At 35.1% G+C, this 24701-nt stretch overlaps 1 protein-coding gene across 3 annotated transcripts; it reads left to right on the top strand.

The window, feature by feature from the left end:
- The first annotated feature begins 882 nt into the window (after nucleotides 1-882).
- Nucleotides 883-22337, top strand: Zup1 (zinc finger containing ubiquitin peptidase 1). 3 transcript variants are annotated; one of them, XM_015500588.2, is made up of 10 exons: nucleotides 883-1190; nucleotides 3013-3587; nucleotides 10198-10308; nucleotides 13191-13312; nucleotides 14759-14927; nucleotides 17129-17317; nucleotides 17608-17773; nucleotides 19152-19303; nucleotides 20411-20631; nucleotides 22090-22337. In XM_015500588.2, the coding sequence occupies exons 2-10, from the start codon at nucleotides 3026-3028 to the stop codon at nucleotides 22135-22137; spliced, it is 1740 nt and encodes a 579-aa protein (XP_015356074.1). In that variant the 5' UTR covers nucleotides 883-1190; nucleotides 3013-3025; the 3' UTR covers nucleotides 22138-22337. The 3 variants fall into 3 exon arrangements, with proteins under 3 accessions (XP_015356074.1, XP_015356065.1, XP_048649472.1); XM_015500579.2 differs by having other exon boundaries at nucleotides 883-1194; XM_048793515.1 differs by lacking the exon at nucleotides 883-1190 and adding an exon at nucleotides 1205-1935.
- Nucleotides 22338-24701: the final 2364 nt, after the last annotated feature.

The raw sequence follows: 24701 nt of genomic DNA, 5'->3' as shown, positions 1-24701 counted from the left end.
CTATATTCAAAGCATAAAATGGACCACTGTTACAAACCTATCCTGCTGCCCTGGCACAACTAGGCTTTGGATATGACATAATGTATCCACCTATTTAAATATCCATCTGATCACTATGTACAACTCTGGCTTCATCTTGTAATTATTCTTTTCTATAGCACATTTTGCTCTAATTCCAAAGTGTTTTGACTGTAGCCTTAAATCTTCATTGTTATCATTTTATCTGACTGAAATGTTCGCATGTTGTTGATGGGTTTGTTCATCTGCACCCTCCCCTCCTCACAGAGACCTAACATTAATTTCTCTTTAAGCCAATTTTAGTTATCTTCATAGCAGTTGTCAAGATTAGTTTATTACTTATTTATCTTCTATGACTCACCAGAATGTAAACATTAATTGTTCCGGATGTTGTGTATTTTGGTTACTGCTGCAGCTCTACTTTCAAAATGCCTTTCCCCCCATATTTTAAAAATTAGTATAGAATGACTTTTTAAGGTACAGCTTTTTAATATTTGTTGAATATTAAAAAGACAAATATTAGCTATGGGTGATATTTTAACAATGAGGAAAAAAATCTTAGTTATTCTCCAAAACTGTGGTACACATTTTTTAGCTTGACACCTACACAGACCGTTTATTGATACTAGACTAGAGGACTACTCTAGACAATGAGTAAGTTAGGCTCCTGTTTGCTTTAAGACCCACCCAATATATTTGCTCAAATGTGGTATTAAAACCCTTAGAGTCTTAGTTCTCTTCTTAGTGGATCAGGTGTTCAAATCTTAATGACAGGATCAAATCTGCTAAAGATGCAAAAAATCCAAAAACGAAACAGAAAACAAACAAAAAATCTCCATAGCCTACAACTCCCAGAATGCACTGCAACGCAGACCGGCGCGGAGCAGGGCACACTGGGATTCCTTCCGACCCGGGCAATGAGGAATTGTTTTCTTTTTTTTTTCCTTGAATGCAGTATTGGGGCTAGGATTTTGGGGTGTCGCTGATTATTTCTCGGCTGTGAGTGTTTGGTATTTGAAGATTTGGAGAGTCTGGCCGTAGTCTTTCAGGCCGGGAGAGGTAGTGGACTCCCCGCGCTCGCTCCTCTGCCGGCGGGACCGACGGCCGGACTGCAGCGCCGGACCCGAAGAGGAAGCCGAGTGGAGCGCAGTGTGGCACTTGCTGGACCCCGGGTCGGTAAGAACTGACGGCCCCCGTTCTGATTCCTCCGGCTTCAAGTTGTGACCCAGTTAGGGTCTGGATCGGTTTCGTGTTCTAGCTCGGGACCTTGGCGCAGAACTTGGACAGACTCCGCCTTGCGGAAATCCTGCCCCACCCCCTCCCTGACCTGGCACCTTGCCCCGCCCCCAACCTGACCTGGTACCCTGGGAGACTCCTGCCACTGGCCTTCAGTCTCTCACTTCTGAGCCTTGTCACATCAAGTGTATCCGGTGCCATGTCCTAGCCGCTAGAATAAACTCTAGTGTGGTGTTCCTAGCACTAGGGAACCAAGAGAACTTCCTTCTAAAATGGACTTGTTTTCACTTGCATGTAGAGAAATGAGGAAAAGGAGGACAGGGTAGGGAGGCCTGTAAATATATTTAAATGTAGGAAATAATGTCCTTATTTTTCTTTTCCTGTTTGTTATAGAATAGTTCTAAGCTGAACAATGGTCTGTAGTAGCAGGGTGGTGGCCGTGATTGTTTACAAATTACTTATTAACACTACCTGATTCGTAGTCAGTACTTTATTACTTCATAAAATCCAAAAGTAACTGTTAATACAACCCGTTTTACAGACCGAACCTCAAAGAGATGACACCACTTAATGGTGAAACCCGGAACTGTAAGACAGTTTTCTAGATTTGGAAATAAGTTTCTATTAGAACTTCTTGGCTTTTCTCCTTTGGGTTGAATACAGGCTGTGGAGCATGACCAGGTTAGCATTTTGGTTTCCACCTTTTCCTGGCTACCTTGTCCTATCGTGGGTTTCTTTATGTGTAAAAAGATATTAAATAATACTTCAGTTAGTGTGATATATCTAAAGTTGTTGAAATGCCATTAAGATATGTTTAGTTCTCCTTCCCATTATAACCTACCTTAAAGTTCTATATTTAGGTCAATCATTCAATAAATAGGTGACTTCCCCTCCCTCCTCCTTGCAAGCCCTCTGCCACTGGGCTAAATCCACAGCCCCTAGGTTACTTCTCTTTGTTGTCTTTTACCTGACTTGTTTTACCTGGAAATTAAATTTATTTTTAATTGAAATTTGTTGTTGTTGTTGTTTATGCTGAGGCTTCACACATGCTAGGCAAAGGCTTTACTACTGAGCCTTTCCCCCAGACAATTTCTTAAACATTTTTTTCTACTGCCTTGGACCAGATATACCTTTTGAAATATTTTATTTTTAAAATTATTTGTTTTCATTGTTATTACCTTTGACAGCTTGAAACAGAGTACGTACTGAACATCTCCTATCTGAAGTGCTTGGGTCTGGAAATGTAGATTTGGGATTTTTTTAGGATTTTGGACTACTTACAAATGCATAATGAGATTGATATCTTGAGGAAGGAACCCAAATCTAACCATAAAATTCATTTTTGTTTCATGTGTACTTTTGTTTATGTTTCATAAGCAACTTATATATATATATACAGTCTGAAAGGAAACAACTTATATACCTAGTCTGAAAGTTTTTAATGTGCTTGTATTTTAATTGCCACCCATCCTTTGAGGTCAGGTGCAGAATTTTCAACTGAGGCAACATGTCAATGCTCAGAGTTTTCAATTGTGTAGGATTTGGGGTTTTCAAATTAGGGATGCTCAACCTGTAAAGAAATTTTGATTGAGATGTCAATAAGTTTGTGTATTTGAGGAACAGTAAGTACATTGAAAATTTCTTCACCATAATAATACAGCACTAACTACCAGAGAATTGTCCTAAATCATTTTATGAAAGGCATTTTTTTTCAACTCCTACTTTGACACTAAAATAATATTGTGTTCTTTATTCTAGCTACTATCATACCATGCTTTCCTGTGACATTTGTGGTGAAACAGTAACCTCAGAACCGGATATGAAGGCTCACCTGCTAGTTGTTCACATGGAAAATGAAGTTATATGTCCTTTTTGCAAATTGTCAGGTGTAAATTATGATGAAATGTGTTTTCATATTGAAACTGCTCATTTTGAGCAGAATACACTAGAGGAAAGAAACTTTGAGAGGATAGATACAATGCAGAATGGAACTTCAAATAACAAGGACAACAGTCTACAGAGTACAGTGGGAGTTAATTCAAGTATTCATTCAGCTTGTGCATCTAATCATCCAAAAGGTTCAGCTCAAAGCTTGCCTGAGGATGATACTTTAAAACGTAAAGAAGTTTATTCAGAGAACTTAAGTGAATCTAGAAAATTCCAGAAAAGTAGGGGAAAACAGTCTGGCTTATCTGAAATAAAAGAACCAATTTATGAAACAATGTATAGTCCTCCTGAATGTCCATTTTGTGGAAAAATAGAGGAATGTGGTCAAGATATGGAAACTCATGTGAAAACAAAGCATGCCAGTCTTTTAGACACTCCATTAGAAGGTAAAGTGTTCATTTTATTATAAATTATTATAAGTAACAGTAGTCTCAGTTTAATATGAAGGGTCTTAAAGTTGGTTTGTGAGATGACTACTTTTAAAACAATCAAGTTTCTGTGTATAAAATTATGTGTATTGCCATTATTGCAATACAAAAATACAGTTATGAAAAAGGATTTTGATGCAGATTTATATATAACGTTCCATTGAGATTAGTTTTGGAACTTGTGTTTTACTTCCCCCAGCCCATTGGCATGTAGACTCTCTTAGATTCTAATTTTGTGTTAATTTCTTCTTTGACTACATTATCATCAGGGAATACATTATGATATCAGCTCTTTTGAAGTTTTTGAGGCTTATTTTGTGGCTCATGTTTCATGGGTGGTTGAGGAAAAAAGTATATTCTGCTTTCTTGGGTAGAGGATACTTACTATACATGTTACTTAAGATCCTATTGTTTGTGTTTAGATTATCTGTTTTCTTGCTGATTTCCTGTCTAGTATTTTTGAGAAGGAATTGTTGAAATCCACATTTATAATTGTAAATTTGCTTATTTTTCCTTTCAGCTCTGTCAGGTTTTACTTATGTATTTTGAGGCTTTATCATTGGTGCATATATAGTTAGGATCTTTTGTCTTTTTTCCCCATATATTTTTATTGATGCATTATAGTTGTACATACTGATTTATGCGTTTTTCTTAGTGTCAAGCTTTAAGATTTCTTTGTGTATTTGGATACAGGTCCTTTATATATATTTTGCGATTATTTCTCCCAGTGTGATGCTTTTAATTTTAATAGTTTGTTTTTCACAGAAGGAAGTGTTAAGCAGAACTTAACATTTGTTTATGACTCATGCTTGTGGTGCTATATCTAACAACACAATGCCAGTTTCTAAATGTTTTAGAGTTTTTGCATTTTACAGTTAGATTGCTGATCCATTTGAATTAGTTTTGTAAATGGCATAGTCAGTGTCTAGATTCTCTTTTATGCGTTCCCTAATTGTCAGTGAAATTAATATCTTTTTCACATATATATTTTAATTTCCTCTATTACAAGGTACATGTTACATTTTTTGTATACTTTTCAATTGAGTTAAGTGCATTCTCCAACTGTTGTTATATTCTTGTCCAATTATCTGTTGTCTTTTTTAGTTGTTTTTAAAATATATTCTCAGTACTAGTTCTTTACTGCAGCTGTATTCAATAGGCTATTGGTTATGATTTAATTTTGCTCAGAATTTAACTTTTATTTATGTACACTTTACATGTATTGTCTAAAAACATGCTCTTGACTTGAGTTTGTAAATGTATTCTCTATATTTTCTCCTAAAACTCTTAATTCTTTGTTCTTTTTTCCCACCTTTTTAAAACTTCATCTGGATTGTGTATGTAGGTATCAAGTGTACTGTATATGTTGTGAGAATTTAAGATCTAAGTTTTGAGTTTTTCCTTTTATAGAAACCAGGTTTAACACTGATTTTATCTTTTTTATTAAATTTTCATATATGTATGGCTCAGTATCTGTTCTTTTAGTGCTATTTTATTTATTTGCTTAACTGTTATGACCTCACTTTCTCACTGTTTTCATAACTATGGCTTTATAACATGTTATAGTTCTTCTCTTTCTTTCCATTATTAATGTAGACATTCTCATTACTTTTGAATTTTAGAATCTTTTTGTCAAATTCTTTGATAATTCTGTTGAAATATTTGAAATTATATCAAAGTACATTTCCACATGAATTTAAGTCATCTTATATCCCTCAATAAAGTTTTTTGTTTGTTTTTTTATTGCATATTTGTGCTAGCTTTATCCTGTAGTTCAATTTCCTTTGCTTTTGTAAACTGGAGTTTTTCTCTTATATAATTAACTCTTGCCCATTTATAGAAGCACCATCAGTTTCTAAGGTATCTAGTCTTGTTCAAATCTTACTAATTTTGATAGTTGTCTGTTGATTCCTGCCAGTGTTCTAAGTAAATGCTTTTATTATCTACTAATGAAAGAATTAACGACTGGGACAAGGACCCCACTGATGATAAGTGCCTGATACTACTCTGTTGTATACTGTTTCCTACAAGTTTCTCAGCAAGCTAGTGCCAAGTTTGTTTTATGGTAGCCTTATGAGTTTGAATGTGTAGTTGAGTGAAAAACAAGCTGATTGTCATTAAAGGTACAAAAATTGCAAAATTAGGTAGTTGGATTTAACTAATATTCAGGTACAATAAAAGAAACAAGGGAGTTTGATGTTGGTTTAAAGGAGCAATAGTCATGGAGGCATGGAATCTAGGCTGAAAAATAAAAAGTCATGGAGGCATGGAATCTAGGCTGAAAAATAAAAAGTCAAGAGAGAGGTGATGAGTGATAAAAACATAGGGCCTGCATGTAACTTCTTTTTAGCAGTTTTAATTAAGCCAAAGACTTTAGACTGGTAGAACTAAAAAAGAAACTCATGGTCAACAACTACCTTGAATTAGGGAATAGGCAAAGAGTGGAGAGAGACAGGGAGGGAAGTGTTACATTATTAGAACTTACTTTGGAGGTTTCAGGTCCCTGTNAAAAAAAAAAAAAAAAAAAAAAAGGTGGGAGGATGAGAGGAGAAATATTTAGAATAGAGATTTCAAAGGTGGGTCAGTTATTGGAGATACAAATGAAGTGTCTATTCTTATTAATCAATGGCTCAGTCAGGGTAAAGAAAAAGATTATTGGGAATGAAGGTAAAGAACCATTCCTATGGATATTGAAGTTGCTAAGAATAATCACAATATAGGGGCTAGAAAAAGATGATTGTCATTCAAGGGCTGAAATCTAAAAGACATGTCTAAAATTTTAGAAAATATTAACTACTAAGAAGGGGTATGGAATTCTATATTCTAGTGACACGAGTTAGTGAAAGATGGAGATTTTGAAGAAACAAGGAAGAAAACTGGTTTGAAAATAATGAAAGGGAACAAAAGAGACACTGTTTCTACTTCTGGGACCCTGAATTGTGAAAGAAAAATTGCTTATGTGTGTGTTCAGGAACTGTCAGGGAAATGAACCAACTAGATTTCAGTTAATGCAAGAAGGTAAAATGAATATTCAGAGAAAAATTGTGGATATAAGAGGCTGACTGATGACAATGTGATTTCTGGAGGGTATAATAGGAAACTCTGAGGGAATAAAAATGATAATAGTTCAGTAAAATGAGTGGATGTACTAAGGATGGTTAAAGCCTTAAGGCACAGCCTCTGACTAATTTGAATGGATTGTTAGAATAGTGACAGAGGTATTATCAGCCCTGGATGGCCAATGACAGCTAAGCTGTGGGACATGGACTTTTAGTGGTTTAGTATACAGGGATATGAAGTGTAGTGCTTGCACATTGAGGAAAATTGATGATGAGTTCAAACCAGAAGAAATGGAGAGATTGGCTTGCCATAGTGAGTGTGATGCCCAAAAAATGAGCAAAAACTTCCTTTGGGCATTGGTTCTGAGACATTTTATCATAGAGAACTGACTGAAAGAAAAAATTTTTTTATGTCCTAGCTACAACATTTTTAATGTCCTTTATGGAAACTGTATACTTTTATTTCTTAGTGCTGTTTTGGAGAATATTTTCAAAGATTGACTTTCCTCCTGTTAAACATACTTATATTAGATTTTTGCTCTGTAGATGACTTTTATCTCCATTTCTTCACAGATGATTTCTTGAATTTGTGGATTTCCAAATTGTTTTTCATGGCATTTGTGTTAGTGACCTTTTCATCACCGAGACCAAAGTACCTGATCAACAGCTTAAAGAAGGGAAAGTTTATTTTGCCTTACAGTTTCAGAGATCTTAGTCCATAAACAGCCGACTCCATTGTTTTACACTCTTGAGGCAGAACATCATGTCCAAAGGGCATGGCAGAGGAAAACCACTAACCTATGGCAGCAAGGAAGAAGACAGAGAGAGACTCACCCCACAGGGAAGATGTACCCTTCTTTCTAGGGTATAACCACAGTGTCACACCTCTTAATAGTGCCCCACCTACCTAGAGTTACCATGCAGTTCATTCAAAATAGGATGGACTAATTAGGCTATAGCTCTCACAGTCCAATCATTTCACCTATGGACATTACAGCATTAACACAAGCTTTTGGTGGACACCACATATCCAGCCTATAACATTACTCCCCTGGACTCCAAAAGCTTATGACCATCTCACAATGCAAAATATATTTAGTTTATCTCCAAGAAGTCCGTAGTCTTTACAGTTCCAGCATTGCCCAAAAGTCCAAGTCCAGAGTCTCATCTGAGACTCAAGGTAAACTCTTGGTTATGAGCCCCTGTAAAAATCAAAAGAAAGTTACATATATTGAATATACAGTGACACAGTAAATATTCTCATTCCAAAAGGCATAGAAAGGAATATGGACAAACCAGAATGCAAACCCAACCAGGCAAATATCCCAGAACTCCTGGCATAGCATGTAGGACCATGACAATGTAATGTGCTCTTCAAAGGCAGTCTTGCCTCTTTGACCTTTGGGTTTTTTAGTGACCATAGTCTCTCTTTTAGCCTGGATGTCACCTCAACTGCAGCTTTTCTCTGCAGATAAAAGCATCTCTTAATTCTCGGGGTCTCTATAATGGTTTTGGCTTCACCTTCAGACTTTCACATTATCATCCCCAGGGGCAGTCCATGAGATACCGACCCTACTACACTTTGCCTGGCTCCCAGGTGGTTGAACACAGTGCAGCAACTTCCTAGCCCCCCCCCCCCCTACAAGCAGAGCATTCCTGTGATTCTTCTCAAAGGATTAGTCCCTTTTATATCCTCAAGCTTCCAGTGGATGTGGTCTTGCAAATTTCTGAGGTGCCCCTCAAGACATTTTTTCTTTTGTTTTTGTGCAAAGTAATTAGCATCTCAGTGGTTGTAATTTCTATAAGCATCACACCTTCTTTGGCCCCAGTTTTACATGCACTTTTCTAGCTGAACTGCAAGTTTAAAAAATCATTTAACTGCTTTCTGCTTCCAATTTTCACAGTAAACTGGGCTAAAAGTTGTCAGCAATATCCATGTCGTGGCCTGAATGTGGTGCTGCCTTGAAATTTTCTGTGGACATTACAGTATTAATTAGGCTGACGCCTTTAAATTCAGTCTTACTCAAAGTGTCAGGACATGGCAAGATGTAGACAAGTTCTTTGCCAGATTATAATATGAATGATTTCTAGTCTAGTTCCCAAAAGAGTCCTCACTTTTCTTTGAAATCTCATGGACATAGTCTACATTCCTATGGGCATTCTGGTGGTGTTAGCTCCTATCAGAATTAGTCATTAAGCTCTGCTTACAAATTCTAAGGCTTCTCTCTTCAGCCCGCATCTCTAAACTTTTCCAAATTCCTTCTGCAAACCAGCTCCAAAGGCTTCTAAATCACATTTTCTGGGGAGTCAACAGCAAAAGCCCCACTTCTTGATATCAATATCTGTGTGTGTTAGCTTTTTACTGTCTACTTAAATATCTGACAGGAATAACATAGAGGAGGGAGTTTATATTGAATTTCAGTTTCAGAGGTCTCAGATGGCTGATTCCATTGAGCTGGGCCTAACAGGAGGCAGAACATCATGGCCAAAGAGGATGGCAGAGAAAGTCTGCTCACTCATGACAAGCAGGAAGGGGGCAGGGGTAAGGAGCCACAAAGAAGATGAACTCTTCAAGGATCACCTCCTCTAGCAACATCCTACCAGCCTATAGTTACTGACTAGTCCATTCAAATTAGGATAGACTAATTAGGCTATGGCTCTCACCATTCATTCATTTCCCTTCTGAACATTTCTGCATTATCACGGGAGCTTCTGGGGGACACCTCATATCCAAACCTTAATAACGTTGGACCTATGAATATATTTTGTAATTCACATTTAATTATTCAACTTAATGAGGGTTTTCCCTCATGTGATCCCCTCCCCATAAAGCAGCTTCATGATTCTTTCACCTTGGTATTTCACAATCACCACTTTCAAACCAGGCCTTATATTTATGGATTGCCTAGTGATTTCTTTCTATATATACATAAATACATTTCCTCTTTTGTGCCCATTATCCTCTAGGTCTGAGTCTTACAGAGGTACTTCTTCTACATCTCTTCTGGGCAAGCTAGATCTATCTATCTCCAGTGCTGTCAGGTGGATCCTTTTCTTTAATCTCCTCCAAAGTAGACAGTATGATCCCTTTTCCCAGCCTTCTGCTGGATGCTTGAGTTCAGCATCTCACCTTTTGGTGCTGAGAATTTATCCCCAAATTCCATGTCTAGACTGGCCCTACTTTAAGCTTTGGTTTTCCTTTCCATGTTTCTTCTTTTGATTAAAGATCTTAGAGCTAATTACTATTTTTCTTTTTTTTTGGAGTGATAAAAGGTTTGTACTATGCTCAGTTCTTCATCTTGACCCTGCGAGTGGAAAAATAACTTTTAAATCCAATTACAAATGGTTTTTATTTATATAATGAGAGTAGTAGGGAATAGACTTAGACATGTTTAACCTAACCACAAAGTGCTTTTATTTATATGGTTAGTAAGTGGTATATAGTCTTTAACATGGAATGAAAAATCTTGAAGTTTTAAAAAGGAAACTGGATTATGTCTCTCATACAGACTGTGTTCAGCCATTCTATGACTGCCCTATGTGTGGGCTCATTTGTACAAATTACGATATTCTCCAGGAACACGTTGACCTGCATTTAGAAGAAAGCAGCATTCGACAAGGTATGTTTATGTGCTAACGATAAAAATGTCTTGATTTAACTTCTGCCTCCTGGGACACATCTAATTTTCATATTAGTTATATGGGGTGAGGGGAAATCATAAATATTTAAAAATAAATTTGTTCCTTTAAATAATTTTTATTTATCTGTAACTTTTTCCTTAGAAATATGTCACAAAATGTTGTAAAGGATGAATGAACCATGGTGACCAACATCCAAACTAGGGTTGTGCATCCTGGATTTTGCTCAGGGCCAACAATATTTAGAAGGTGCAGACATTTGAGAGAATGAATATTAAACTTTGTTATTTAGAAAGTGTTTCATTTACAAGCATTCTTTTATCAGCTAGAAGTAATAAACTTAGCATTTGGCCACCAGAAATTGTCAACTAGGAAGCTGCCACGTGGCACATAATAATTTTCAACATGTTTATGAACTGCGTAACCTGAAAGTCATTTTCGGTACATTTACAGCTGCTCACCCCAGCTTCTAAAATTATTTAGTGGTTAATAATGACTCTATAAAAGTTTTCTTCTGTTCTCTGTCACTTTTAATTGTGACATTAAGTAATTATTATGGTGCCTTAGACATGAAGGTATCTTATATAAGTTTCTCAAACCTGCTGAAGGAAAACATAAAGTAGACCCTAAAAGAAATCAATTGTATTCTACTCTATTTCTGTTTCTAAAGGATTATAGATAATTCCCAGTAATGGGAAGATTTCTTAGTAACCAGTATCATGAGCCTAGTACCAGAATCAATGATTTCCATGCACAGCAAAATCTGTTCAGTCAGCCCAGCCCCTAGGTGCAAGTTAGTTGAGTATAGATAGAATAGTCTTCTATTCTGATGGTTCTGTACCACTTATTTCAGTTGGTGATCTATATTCCCTTAGACAAGATTGTAAGGGAATACTGGGAAAAAAATACCCTTTTGAAGTTGACTATCTGGTAATTCTTACTGTGTTTATGATAGGCTTTCATGTATATTATGTAAGCCTGTTGTGGGTAATAAAATAAAGATATGATTCAAGCAAATCACTGTATCTTTTGTTAAGGTAGACTAAAAATTAATCACCAAGTGCATATTCCAAGAATGGAAAGAGGAACCAAATAGGAAGATATAGCAGTGGCTGAGAGGTTTGAAAAGAAAGATTTTTTCAGCTACATAATTAAACCATCAAGTTGGGAGATGGTAACTTATCTGGATTGAGGAATGCACAGACAAGTGGTGAAGCATTTCTTCTGGTGTGTCTGTGAGAATATTTCCAGAGGAGATCGGCATGTGTCAATGAATTGAGTGGGGAACACCTGCCTTCTAAGTGGGCAAGCACCATCTAATTGACCACGGGCCTGGATGGACCAGGAAAGCTGAAGAAGGGGAATTTTCTGCCTTTTTCTTCTTCATTGGAGCCAGTTGTCCATCTGCTGCCCTTGTTCATCAAATTTCAGATTTGCACCAGTGGCCTTTCTAGAGTTCTTGAGCCTTTGGCCTTTGAACTTGACCTTGCACCCTTAGTCTCCCAGGTTTGATGGTGGGTTACTTGGCTTTCCGTCACTGTGACAAAATACCTAATAAAGTCAACTTAAAGGAGGAAAGATTTATTTTGGCTCATAGTGTTAGATGTTCCAGTTTATGGTCACTTGGCTTTATTGTTCAGATGAGGCAGAACATCATAGTGGGGAGCACAAGGTAAAGGAGAACTGCTCACCTCCTGGCTGCCAGGGAGTGGAAAGAAAGAAAGCATGAAAGGAAGGGCCAGAGACAAAAACATACCCTTCAAAGACCCACCTCCATTGACCTCCTTTCTGTTCCAACTGGGACATGCTCTACCTCCAAATATCACAACTAATATTACCAAGTCTTTAGCCCATGGCCTTTGGGGAACATTTCAGATCTGAACCATAACAGGTGGCCTCTTGGCTTCTTAGACTGAGCCACACTACTGGATTTTCTAGTTTTCCAGATTACAGACTATTGTGGGACTTTTCAGTTTCTGTGATCATGTGATTAATCCTGTAATCAATCCCTTCATGTACACATACACATACATATTCTCATTCTGTCTGTCTCCCTTTCCCTCCCTCCCCTCTCGGTTACATTTCTCTCAAGAACCCTGACTAAAAACATGGGTCAAGGTGACAAGGTACTGGCTCCAAGGCATCTGAAGGAAACTAGGAGAGAGGAAGGCAGGGCAAGATGTTGAAAAGTTATATCATTTGTTTGAGGCCAAACTGTAAGTTATTATTTAGCACTTATACTTTGAAAATGTAAATTTTTATGCTCTTTATTACTGCCTCTCTCCCTATCCTTACTATTTCTTTGAAAAAGCAATCTGCCTTGTTTATGTTAAGGAGCATTAATGAAGAGTATTACTTCTTTAAATTTTGGCTTCCTCAGTAGATAATAACCTACTTCATAAGGTTGTCATAAAGATAATGAAAAACATCTGTTATAGCTTAAACAGTCAATGAATATTAGGTATTGATGAAATAGAGGTTATTTCCTTAGCAAAAGCAGTTCTGAGTTCTGCCAGAATTGTACTCCATGGTTCAATATCACAGTCATGAATAAATGACAAACAATATCAGTAACTTTTAAAAAAATACTTAATTGATAGTAAGCTTTGATTTGGGCAGTTTTATTATTTATTTTATTTTATTTTTGGGGGGGGGGTACTGGAGATTGAACTCAAGGGCAGTTGACCACTGAGCCACATCCTCAGCCCTATATTGTATTTTAATATAATGAGACCCTGTCTCACTGAGTTGCTTAGTTCCTCACTTTTGCTGAGGCTAGCTTTGAACTCGTAATCCTCCTGCCATAGCCTTCCGAGCTGCCAGTTATTTTATTCTTAACATTATTTTACTAAATATCTAATAGGCATGGATAGAGTCCAGTGTTCTGGTGATCTAGAATTGGCTCACCAACTTCAACAAGAAGAAGACAGTAAGAGGAGATCTGAAGAATCAAGACAAGAAATGGAAGAATTTCAGAAACTGCAGGTACAAAGATTAATAACAATTAAAATATTTTGATTTGGTAGAGTTCTTATTTCTAAAATATGCTTTCAACACTTTATTCTATTATTTTTGCCCTTATTAAAAACATTTTTTGGGCTGGGATTGTGGCTCAGTGGTAGAGCGCTTGCCCAGCATGTGGGAGGCACTGGGTTCAATTCTCAGCACCACAATTTTCTTTCCAGATTAAAAAAAAAAAAAATGGAAATAGAGTGATTGAGTAATTTGCCCAGAGTTAGACAGTTATTAGGCGGTAAAGTCTTGATTCAAACCTGTGTAGGTCAATAGAGAAATTATGAGACTTGAGACTTAGAATTTAAATACTTGTATAAATACTTAGACATGAATGGTAACTTAGAAAAAATGCCTCTTGAGTTCTAGATTTTTTTATAGGTTGCAATTTTAGGCATTTAGAAAGAACCATTTGTAATACAAAGTGCAGTTTAATGATATTGAAACTGTGTTTACCTTAGGTGAATTTAATATTTGTTGAGCTAGACTGTTACATTTTTAATGGATTTATATTTTTCATAGTTTTTTTTTAATTTCTAATTTGTGAACCATAGTGTTATTTGGACTAATAATGCTCACAGAGTTTTTTTTCCTATGTATTATAGAATAATGTATAAATAATAAGTGTTTATAATCAAATAGTTTTGAAAGTATTCAATTAAACCAGCTTGACTACACCTCTTAAAACCTTTAATATACCAGTATGCGTTATGAATATCATTTTCCCAGATTTGTTGACCTCTTGTCTTTTTTCTGCAATATTTCACGCATGGCTATTTTTCCATGAAATGTGCTTTGGAAAAATCTAATTTCAGATTTTGTTTCTACTAGTGATTGATTTATTCACAAAACATTTTTCCACCAGGATTTGGAGGAGGAAAGAAAATGGCTTTTCCTAAGTCTTTTGGGGATAATATAAAATGCAAAATGCCCTTTCAACATTATCAGTACAAAAAACTTCCAGTATTTATGGAGGTTTCTTATATAACTACTATGTAACATTATTGGGAGAATGAGTTATTGATTAAGTAGATCTTTGCGGATCAGCTTGGCAGCAAATTAAAAGAACTGACAAATTTCCTTGAAAACGTCAGTAGTGTGTTCAGAACTCTTCTGCCTTTTACAGTATCTTTAGAAGGACAGGACCCTCTGTTTTCCCTACTATAAGGAAACAAAGTGTTTGTTTATGGAGAATGGCCATAGTAGTCGTTTAATAATTAAGTTGAAAATTTCATGTGTGTGCGCACGCGCACAGTTGTGCTCTATAGTTCTCATAAAAATCTTTAAGTTGATTTATGTAAAAAACCTGTAAACCAGAATGTTTTGATATACATTTCCAAATAAATAAAACTGGCAAGTTTCCATCTCATTAATGTACAGGAACATAAAAATTATGCCCTTTGTTTTTACGTTCAATAGCGACAATACGGTTTAGATAATTCTGGAGGATACAAACAACAGCAATTACGAAACATGGAGATTGAAGTAAATAAGGGTAGGATGCTTCCATCTGAATTTCACAGAAGAAAAGCTGAAATGATGGAATCGCTAGCTCTTGGTACTGATGATGGAAAAACAAAAACTTCTGGTGGGTACTTTTATATCAAAATCATAGTTTTAATATTGCATATACCACTGAGGTAATAAAATCATTTAATTTTGTTTGATTTTCACAATCCAAGGTTTATATGGTATGAGGTGAGAGTAAGTTCAAATAGTGTGCTAATCATCTAATAGACTAATGCTAATAGAAACCTAGTAGGAGCCATATACAGAGTTAAATATTTCAGAGCCACGTTAAAAAAAAGTAAAAAGACACAGGTAAAATTTTAGAAGCCCAGGTTCCTAGACCTGCAGTGGGGTTATGGCCTGACAAACCAATTGTAAGTTGAAAATATCTTATGTTGAAAATGCATTTTATACACCTAAGTTGCCGAACATCATAGCTTAGCAATACAGTACCCTGTAGGATGTCAGTAGTTTATCTTTGTAATGTCATGACTGACTATGAACTGTAGCTTACAGCTGTTACCCAGCATCTGGAGAGAATATCTTACTCCACATCCACAGCTCAGGGAAAGACCAAAATTTAAAGTACACTATGTAAAATTCAAAGTGTACTATGGTAGTCAAAAAGTTGTGTTGCACCATCATAATTCTATCATTTTAAGAGTTTAAACCCAGTGTATCAAAAATATTATTGTAACATGCAATCATATTAAGAATTATTAATGAGATATTTAACATTCTTTTTACATTCTTTTGAATCCAGTATGTGTTTTTTATTTTATAGCACACCTGTATTAGAAGAGCCACATTTCAAATGCTTAGTAGTCACATGTAGCTAATAGCTAGTCTATGTTCAGTACATTTTTTTGGATTCTAAAAGTTTTTTATACATTATGTCACTTACCTTGAAACAAACATCCTCTTGTGTATTGTTACATATTCTGCATGAGATTATTTAGCTTAGGTTAAATAATTTTCTGAAGGCAAGGTTATATAGTTGTTATTGGCCCAGCCAGTATTCATAATCAGGTCAGCCTTATTCCAAAGCATGTCCTTCTCCTGATAAGTGGTTATTTAAATTGCTTTTTTTGTATATATGTTAGGGTAGTAAAAAAATTTATATAAAAATATATTTATATGAACTATTCCCCTCAGTGTTTTTTTTTTTTTAATCTGAATGTTTTGTCACATTCTTTAACATTTTTAAAGCTGTTAACTCTTTCATTGTATTTTAAATCCTGGTGTACCCCCTCACTGATTTTAATTCCTACTCCCAACAAAAGGAATCATTATCATTAAATATATACATCCCCATAAATATTACATACTATTTTTACATGCATTTAATCTTCATAATAATGGGATATAAAATGTATGCTCCAAATTGCTTTACTCAAGTATATTGATTCTTATAGCTGTACTCCATTAATTTTAGCTGCAGTATAATATTCCTTATATAAATTCTATACCACTTAAACCTTTGATCTACCTTCTTAAAGACAAAAGTCCATCTTCTTTTAGGATATCCATCATTCAAATAAAAAGCATTTGGCTATTGTTGTTTTGGTGCCCCATGTTATAAGAAAGTATGGGGAAAAAACAAGAAAGTATGCGCTATGTAAGTAAGATATCCATGCCTATAAACTTTATAGAGTCCTTATAGTATGTAGAATATATGCACAGAACTGTAGTATTCTGTGACAAAATGTGACTAGTACCTAGAGGGCACAAAAAATAAATGCAGTGATTATTCAGAAAAACAAGACAGAAAAAGGATCCTTGAGAACAGTACCATTTGATCCTTGAAGGATCTGTGTGATTCTAAACACAAGGAGAATATACTGAAATAAAGGTAAATTTAAGGATTGCTTGCAGTAGGCTTCATGTACCATCAACTAATACTATTTTGTAGGTTATAGAGAGGTATTGTTTTTGATTGGGAGCAAATTGTTGAGAACCGAATGGTCTCCAACAGTATATATTATAAAATGAAGAGGCAAGGAAAGCTTTCATACAATGGTTCTACTTTTATGTGTTGAGTCCTGCAGATGTGGAGGTATGAAATATAAACAACTTTAGTTCAGTGTAACAAATAATTTTCTAGTGTCAGGAAACTTGGATTGTAGTAATAAGCAAGGTCATGAGCTAAAGTTGTAGCCGTAAGAAGATAAAGAAAGAGATGGAATGGTTCGGATTTAGCTATGTAGTTTGAGGATGGGGTTGGTATAGAGCCATATAATGGTGGAAACAAATCCTTCTGCATCTTCTGTCTTTTCTTAGGAATTATTGAAGCCCTTCATAGATATTATCAGAATGCTGCCACAGATGTGAGGCATGTGTGGCTTTCTTCGGCAGTGGATCACTTTCATTCATCTTTAGGAGACAAAGGTTGGGGTTGTGGTTACAGAAATTTCCAAATGCTACTTTCATCATTATTACAAAATGATGCCTATGATGAATGCTTGAAAGGTATGAAAATACTGAACTCTGAGCTTGTCTCTGATATAATACACATATGAAATGGAGTGAATTAAAATGTAACATACATAATTAATAGCTTTAACAAAGTAGTGCTTTAGTGGATATTACATAAGAAACTTGAAATCTGATTGGAGGGAGAGAATTATGTAGTGGATATTAGGAATAACTGTCTTAAAATCCATATTGTGGATTCCTTCACAGTATATGACATACTGCCAAGTGATATTGTTCAGTACTTTATTAACTGTCATGTACTTTATTTGCTAAAATAATTTTAGGTATGTCAGTTCCTTGCATTCCAAAAATTCAGTCTATGATTGAAGATGCATGGAAGGAAGGTTTTGATCCTCATGGGGCCTCTCAACTTAATAACAAGTTACAGGGAACAAAGGCCTGGATTGGAGCATGTGAAGTATATACACTCCTGACCTCCCTGAGGGTAAAGTATGTACCTGAAAATTTCAGTTTAATGCCATTGCTATATCTTTTAGTTTTTTGGTAGTTTGTTTTTTGTTTTGTTTTTTCCCAAAATTTTGTTTTTATCCAAGAGATATATATATAGGTAGGGAAAACCAGCACCATATTTCAGGTCTCATGCTCTCTGTATTCTCAAGTCCAATTTTTCACAGGCAATTTTTACTCCCATTGTTTTTAAATAACATGCGTTTGTAGCTGTTTCTTGGTTTATCAGTTGTAGACAGTATCCATTGCTTTTTTAAAAATTGTTCTACCTGCTCACCCTCAGTCTAACATGACTTAGTCGGTTTCTATTAAAGATAGAGTTTACATTATAATTGCATAAATATTGCTGATTGCTGATTTTCTTCCCTTCCTGAAAAGATTTCTGAAATTTTTCTTAATCATTGCCTTTCCTTTTCCCTTTTACTATTTGAGTTAAATATTCCTTTTTATTAATATATTCTGAATTTCTGTTTAAATGTCTTCTTCTGTATAAAATTATACTCTGTAGGGTACTATTCACTATTTTAAATCTAAACATGAAATCAGACTGCTGACCCTAAAGCACTGTTCCTACATCTAAACAGTTTATCCAGAAGTTTATTTGAGCACCCGAAACTCAGTAATTAGTTGCAAGTTCTTAGCATTAAATTTAATGTGACAGAGGTTAGCAACCAGTCCAATTTGGATATTTTGGAAATTTATTGCCTAGAGAGACAAGAACAGGCTGTCTTGTGCTGTGGTTTGAAGTGATATTCTGTTAATGCTTTGGGTTATACTTGATCTTTGTAAAATAGTTGTTGAATATTATAACCAGTATTTACTCAAGGGTGACTTTTCTTGAAGGAGGCACACCACCATTAACTGGTGCCAAGTAGGAGATAGATAAAAGGACAGATGTGGGTTCACACACAGGTTCCTATGATCTTTACGTATATTCTTGTCTGTTATTAGAATTTGAGAAAATTAAAAGTATTCTGTATATTTTTAGTGTATACAAATGGCTATTGAGGAAGTAAAATCAGAAGTCAGCTTTAAACTGATCATCAGGGTTAAAGAATTTAGAATAAAAACTGTGTCCTGATTATGTGTTGATTACTTAAAAATCAAGCATGATACTCATTTACTATTCAAGGAGATTTTATATGTCAGCAAATATTGTAACCTTTAGGTCAGACATAAATCTTGTTGTGAATAGTTATTTAAATAATTGTTTCTTCCACAAAGATAATAAATTTCAAGTTAAATAATAAAAATTTATCATCTTCTTTCTTCCTTCCTAGAAAGAATTAGCAGATCTAAAAATTTTTTTGTATTTGATAATTACATCAGTGAAAGTCCATTTTGTCAATTTTTTTATTAGGTGCCGTATTATTGATTTTCACAAGTCAACTGGTCCTTCAGGTACACACCCTCATTTATTTGAATGGATCCTGAACTATTATTCTTCAGAGAGGGAAGGGAATTCCAAGGTAGTATGGACATCTAAACCTCCTATCTATCTCCAGCATCAAGGTTAGTATGACTCATAAAACAATGTTCTTTGGAAGACAATACATTGTCTATCACTTTTGGACGATTTAAGTTTCCGATAATAGGGAGGAGGGGGAATATTGTGACAATACTCTCGTTTTCAGAGCTACTGGGTCATTACAGTACAGTTTTGGGTAACGAAGGATCATATTCCTGGCATTTTAAGGGTCTTTTGAACTCATCATTTCTTGGGTTTTGTTTCTTTTCTTTCCTTTCTTTTTTCTTTTTGTTGTTATTGTTGTTGTTGTTTGGTATCATTGATAGAAACCTGGTGCATGCTAAGCAAGTACTCTACCACTGAGCCATATCCTCAGCTCGTCATTTTCTTTGCTTCACTCTTCTTTGATTGTTCATCACTTATGTCACTTAAGTGAAGCATTTTCTGGCCCCACCTTATTTAAAACTGCAACTCCTTTTCTCAACTACCCTCTACTGGTATTTCCTTCACTTCTTTACCTTGTTTACAGTGTCTATTATTATGTAAGGCATTTTTGTCAGTTTTGTTTGCTGTTATGTTCTTTGCTGCTGAAGTAGTGCCTGGCATAGAGATACTTGATCAAGTTTGTTAAATGGATGATTTGAATTGACAGAATAAAGAGACATAATCATTGATTAGGAATACAAACCATAGGAGATTAAGCCCTCCCCATTGATATCTAGTATATATAAATTTACTTCTGTTTCCCTTTAGGAACTATATTTTTGTTCTGGGAAAGTCAATTTCAAGCCATTTTATTTAAGATAATTTGATTAAAGAAGAAGGAAAGAAAAGGGAATCAAAAGACTAGGAAAGGGAAAGGAAAATTGGTGGAGTGGAAGCAGAATTTTTTTGTAATGAAGCCTTTAGAAAACTAAAATTGAACAAAAAACCCCTAAAGAACAAGCAAGTTGAACTAATTACTTTGTGCATTAGGAGAGGTCTCAGGTATAGACACGTTAATGACTGACCGTATTTATATTCTAAACACACACATATATGTCCATACAATATTCATATATACAGAGAACAGGAATATATATACATTAATATTTGTGTGTGTATAGCAGAAGGTGGATGTGACATATATTGGTTACTTTATATTTTAATAGGTCATAGTCGGACAATTGTTGGAATTGAAGAGAGAAAAAACAGAACACTATGTTTATTGATATTTGATCCTGGATGTCCTTCTCCAGAAATGCAGAAACTATTACAGCAAGACATAGAGGCCAGCAGTCTCAAGCAACTTCGGAAATTTGTGGGAAATTTAAAGCATAAGCAATACCAGATAGTGGCAGTAGAGGGTACTCTTTCTTCAGAGGAGAAAGTTGTAAGTATGATGCTTGAATGGGCAAAACTTTAAAATTTCTAGTTAAAATTAGTATTATCCCTTTGTATCTCCTAACATCTCATTCTGTTTCATTAAGTAGACAAAGCATTTGTTTCTGTATCACTGAGTTTCTGGAATGGATATCTTTTAAACTTTGTTGTTGTTGTAGATAAAAATACAGTATCCTTATTTATTTTTATGTGGTGCTGAGGATTGAACCCAGTGCCCCACACATGCAAGGCATGTGCTCCACCAACTGCGCTATAGCCCCAGTCCCTCTTTTAAACGTAAAAGCAACTTTCAATTGCTTTATACAGCTTCATAAAAATATTTAATTTCATAATATTTAGCTTAATTTTTAATATATGAGTTATGAACATAACAATAAATATGGTAAAAATATATCTTAATCTGTAGACCTAACTCATAGTGGTTTTATAATTCTTCTTTAATAAAATATGACTTGCAGGATTCCTGAGGCTCTGCTTTATGCACTTGAGCTTGTTGTTGATACACAGTTCTAGAATTTAGACGTGCCACTTGCTTTTATACCTCATATTTAAGTGATGTGTGATGTGTTACAGAAAAAATTTCTAGAAATGGAAAAACCTGCATGCATTATGAACTGAAGCTAAATTATAGCACATCAAATTTAGAAAATGCGTAGGCCCCAAAATGTTAAGAAAGGTGCTCCTATTTGAGAACTTTACGTTGTTTTACTTCACTTTAAAGGCAAAGGAGACAGAGAACTATAGAAGAACATAACTCCCTTGTATTTCCTATTTTACTATATTTGTATATGTATGTGTATATATATATATATATATATATATATATATATATATATATATATATATATATNTATATATATATATGTTTATTTTTACTGGGGGTTGAACTCATGGGGCTCAACCACCAAGCTACAACCCTAACCCTTTGTATTTTTTATTTTGGGACAAGGTCTCACTAAGTTGCCTAGGGTATCATTGAATTTGTGCTCCTTCTTCCTCAGTCTCCCAAGTAGCTGGAATTACAGACCTATACTAGTTTTCATCTACCCCTGGTAGAGGGAGATGGTTTTCTTAAAAGTTTCTTCGTTCTATAACTCCCTATTGCTCTCCTCTTTTGTTGTTCTCTTCCCCTCTCCCCATCCTGTTTTTTCCGCTGTGAGCCAGCACTTTTACTTTTAACTCATTATGCCTTAAATAATTACATTTTCTTTTTATTTCATTCTCTTTTGTCTTTATTTTGAATGTTCTTTAATTCCTTTATGGCTTGGCTTTTTAAAAAACTGTTGATTACTAATTTTATAAGTTCGAGGCTGGAATTTTCCTTTAGGAATTTTCATTACTTGAAAAAGATTCAGATTTTATTTTTATCTTAGAATAATACTTAATATATAATATAATTAGTTAATTTCTAGCTTACAATTAACATATTTTAAAATTCCCTTTCAAGGCCAGGAGACAAGCTTCTCAAGTCTTCACAGCAGAGAAGATTCCTTGAAGAATTGAGTATTTTAATGATTGTGGAATTATACTTCGTTTTCCTAATTCAGATATTGAACTCCTTAATAAAATTTAAGAATCTGAATTCTCTAAGTACTCAACATATAATTTAATTTCTAAAATGCCTTTATTAAATTATACCTGTAGTACTTTCTTATTTAGTAATTATTTCAATAAAATGTCTCGTTTGCATTATGAGTTTTGTTTTTCTTATGTATGTTTCAGAAATCTACTTTGTATTATCGTTATAAGCTAATATGTATTAGGTCTTTACTTCTGTTAGGTGCTCTTAGTATTTGAATCTGTTAATTAGTTAGTCTTCAGAATAGTTCTTTGAGACAGTACTATTATTATGCCCACAAGGAAGCTGAAGCTCAGAGAGGTTAGTAGTTTGCCCAAGAAAATTATCGTGATCCAAGATATAAACACAGGTTGTCTCCAAGTCCTGTGTTTAATGTGTCCTATAGGAAAGGGACTTCCAAATTCTGGTTGAATGTCTTGTATGATTCCAAGCAAGAATGCTGCATTGGTCAACATCAGCAGAAGGGAATTATCAAGAGATTATCACAAGTTCTCAGAATCCATGGTTAACTAGAGAACTGGGCTGGAATCAGTCAATTGAAGGCTAACATGGTGAAATTTATAGCAGGAACAATCTGATGAGGAGCCACAGTACATTGTCTGATTCTAGACAGGACTGATTTGATTGACAGGAGACTATCTAACAGGACAGAGGTCCTCAGAACGAAATGAAGGTGGATGAAGAAATGGAGATTAAGCAGCAACAACAACAATGCAAATGTGTACCATACAATGAACAGAAATCTACTGAATAAAGATTTATGAATTTTAGGTATTCCAGCAAAGACTGAAATTTGTGCTCTAACAATGAAATAGTATTGACTAATTAATTAGAGAATTCTGGAGCCACCCTTTCTAATGTTCTGTCCTGCAGACTAGTAACCAGTTTTCTATTTTACATCCTCTTGCAATTGTCCTGGTTCATGCCACCATTTTTTCTAACCAAGGTAATCTGATAATCTCCTAGTTTCCCTGTATGCATTTTTTATTATTTGTTTTCCAAACTGAAGCTAAAGTGTTCTAAAATACAAATGAGTTATATGACTTTCTAGTTTAATCCTCCCCATTGTTCATGGGTTAAAAATCCATCCTTTCTACCCTCTGGCCTCAGCTTACCTCTCCAGGTTCCTCTTTCATCCCTTCAAGGCAAGTTCACTCAGACTCAAGACTATTGCCAAAATCCAGCTCTTTCTGCCTAGAACCCTTCGCCCACACTGCTCTACCTGGTGGCTCTTAAAGGTACTTCTTAATCTGCTCAAATCTAGAGTAAGTGCACTTTCTAGGTACTCGAAGCAGTGTAACTCAGTGTAGATGAGTGATCCACAAACTTCCAGTCTATGACAAGTTAAAATGTTTAATCCTTAGAAATTAAGGATTGCTGTGATTTTTAAAAATTTTACAAACATCAGCATTAATAGTGGAATTAATTTTTTAATTGGTCCTTTACCACAATTTGAGAGACACTATTCTATGGGACCCTGTAATGGTCACATTATACTACTTGCTAAATTACAGTCTATTCTAACTTTATATTTACCTTTTCATATTTCCGCTTCAGTGAAAGCCATGATTTCAGGAGTAGCACCTAGTTCTTATTCATAATTCAGGGTGACTTATACAGCTGGACTTAAAAAATCCCCCCTTTTTAATTGATTCATAGTATTTTAGAAATATATGGGTAGAGAATGTAAGTTTGAAATGTCTGGATCTGCCAGATTACCATATTTTCAAATCATTTTTTCCAAATTTAAATCAATTTCTATAGGATGAACAAGGACTACAATTGAGGAAATTGAGAAGTTCAAAAGGGACTTGCTGAGCTTGGTAGGTAGCACATACCTAACATTCCTAGAGACTTGGGAGACTGATGCAGGAGGATCACAAGTTTGAGGTTGGCTTTGACAACTTAGACTCCATTTCAAAAGAAAAAAAAAAAGGCTTGGGTTTGGTAATGTATCTCAGTGGTGAAGTGTCTGAGTTCAATCACCAGTAGCAAAAAACGGGGGTGGGGTGGAGAGGGGCAATTGCATGAGCACTCCAGTAGTCTTTTTTGTTTGTTCTTTTCGGTTATATATTGTATGACAGTATTATACAGTATTTTGACATATTTATATGAACATGAAGCATATCTTATTCTAATTAGGTTCCCAGTCTTGTGGATATATGCATTATTGAGATTGACTGTGGTGTATTCATATATGTACGTAGGAAAGTTATGTCAAATTTATTTCACTGTCTTTCCTATTCCTACCAGTCCTTCCCTTCATTCTCCTTTATCTAATCCACTGAACTTTTATTCTCCACCCCCTTTGTTGTGTGTTAGCATTCACATATCAGAGAGAATATTTGATCTTTGGATTTGGGGGATTGGCTCATTAATTTCCAGAATATACAAAGAACTCAAAATGTTCCAATAGTCTTTGAGCAAGTCATGAAATTATGAACATTCCCCCTACAAAAAGAAAATGAACATAAATGGTA

The sequence above is a fragment of the Marmota marmota genome, unplaced genomic scaffold (assembly GCF_001458135.2).
Source record: "Marmota marmota marmota unplaced genomic scaffold, marMar, whole genome shotgun sequence".
Taxonomy (NCBI): domain Eukaryota; kingdom Metazoa; phylum Chordata; class Mammalia; order Rodentia; family Sciuridae; genus Marmota; species Marmota marmota.
This window is presented reverse-complemented; position numbering and strand designations above follow the sequence as displayed.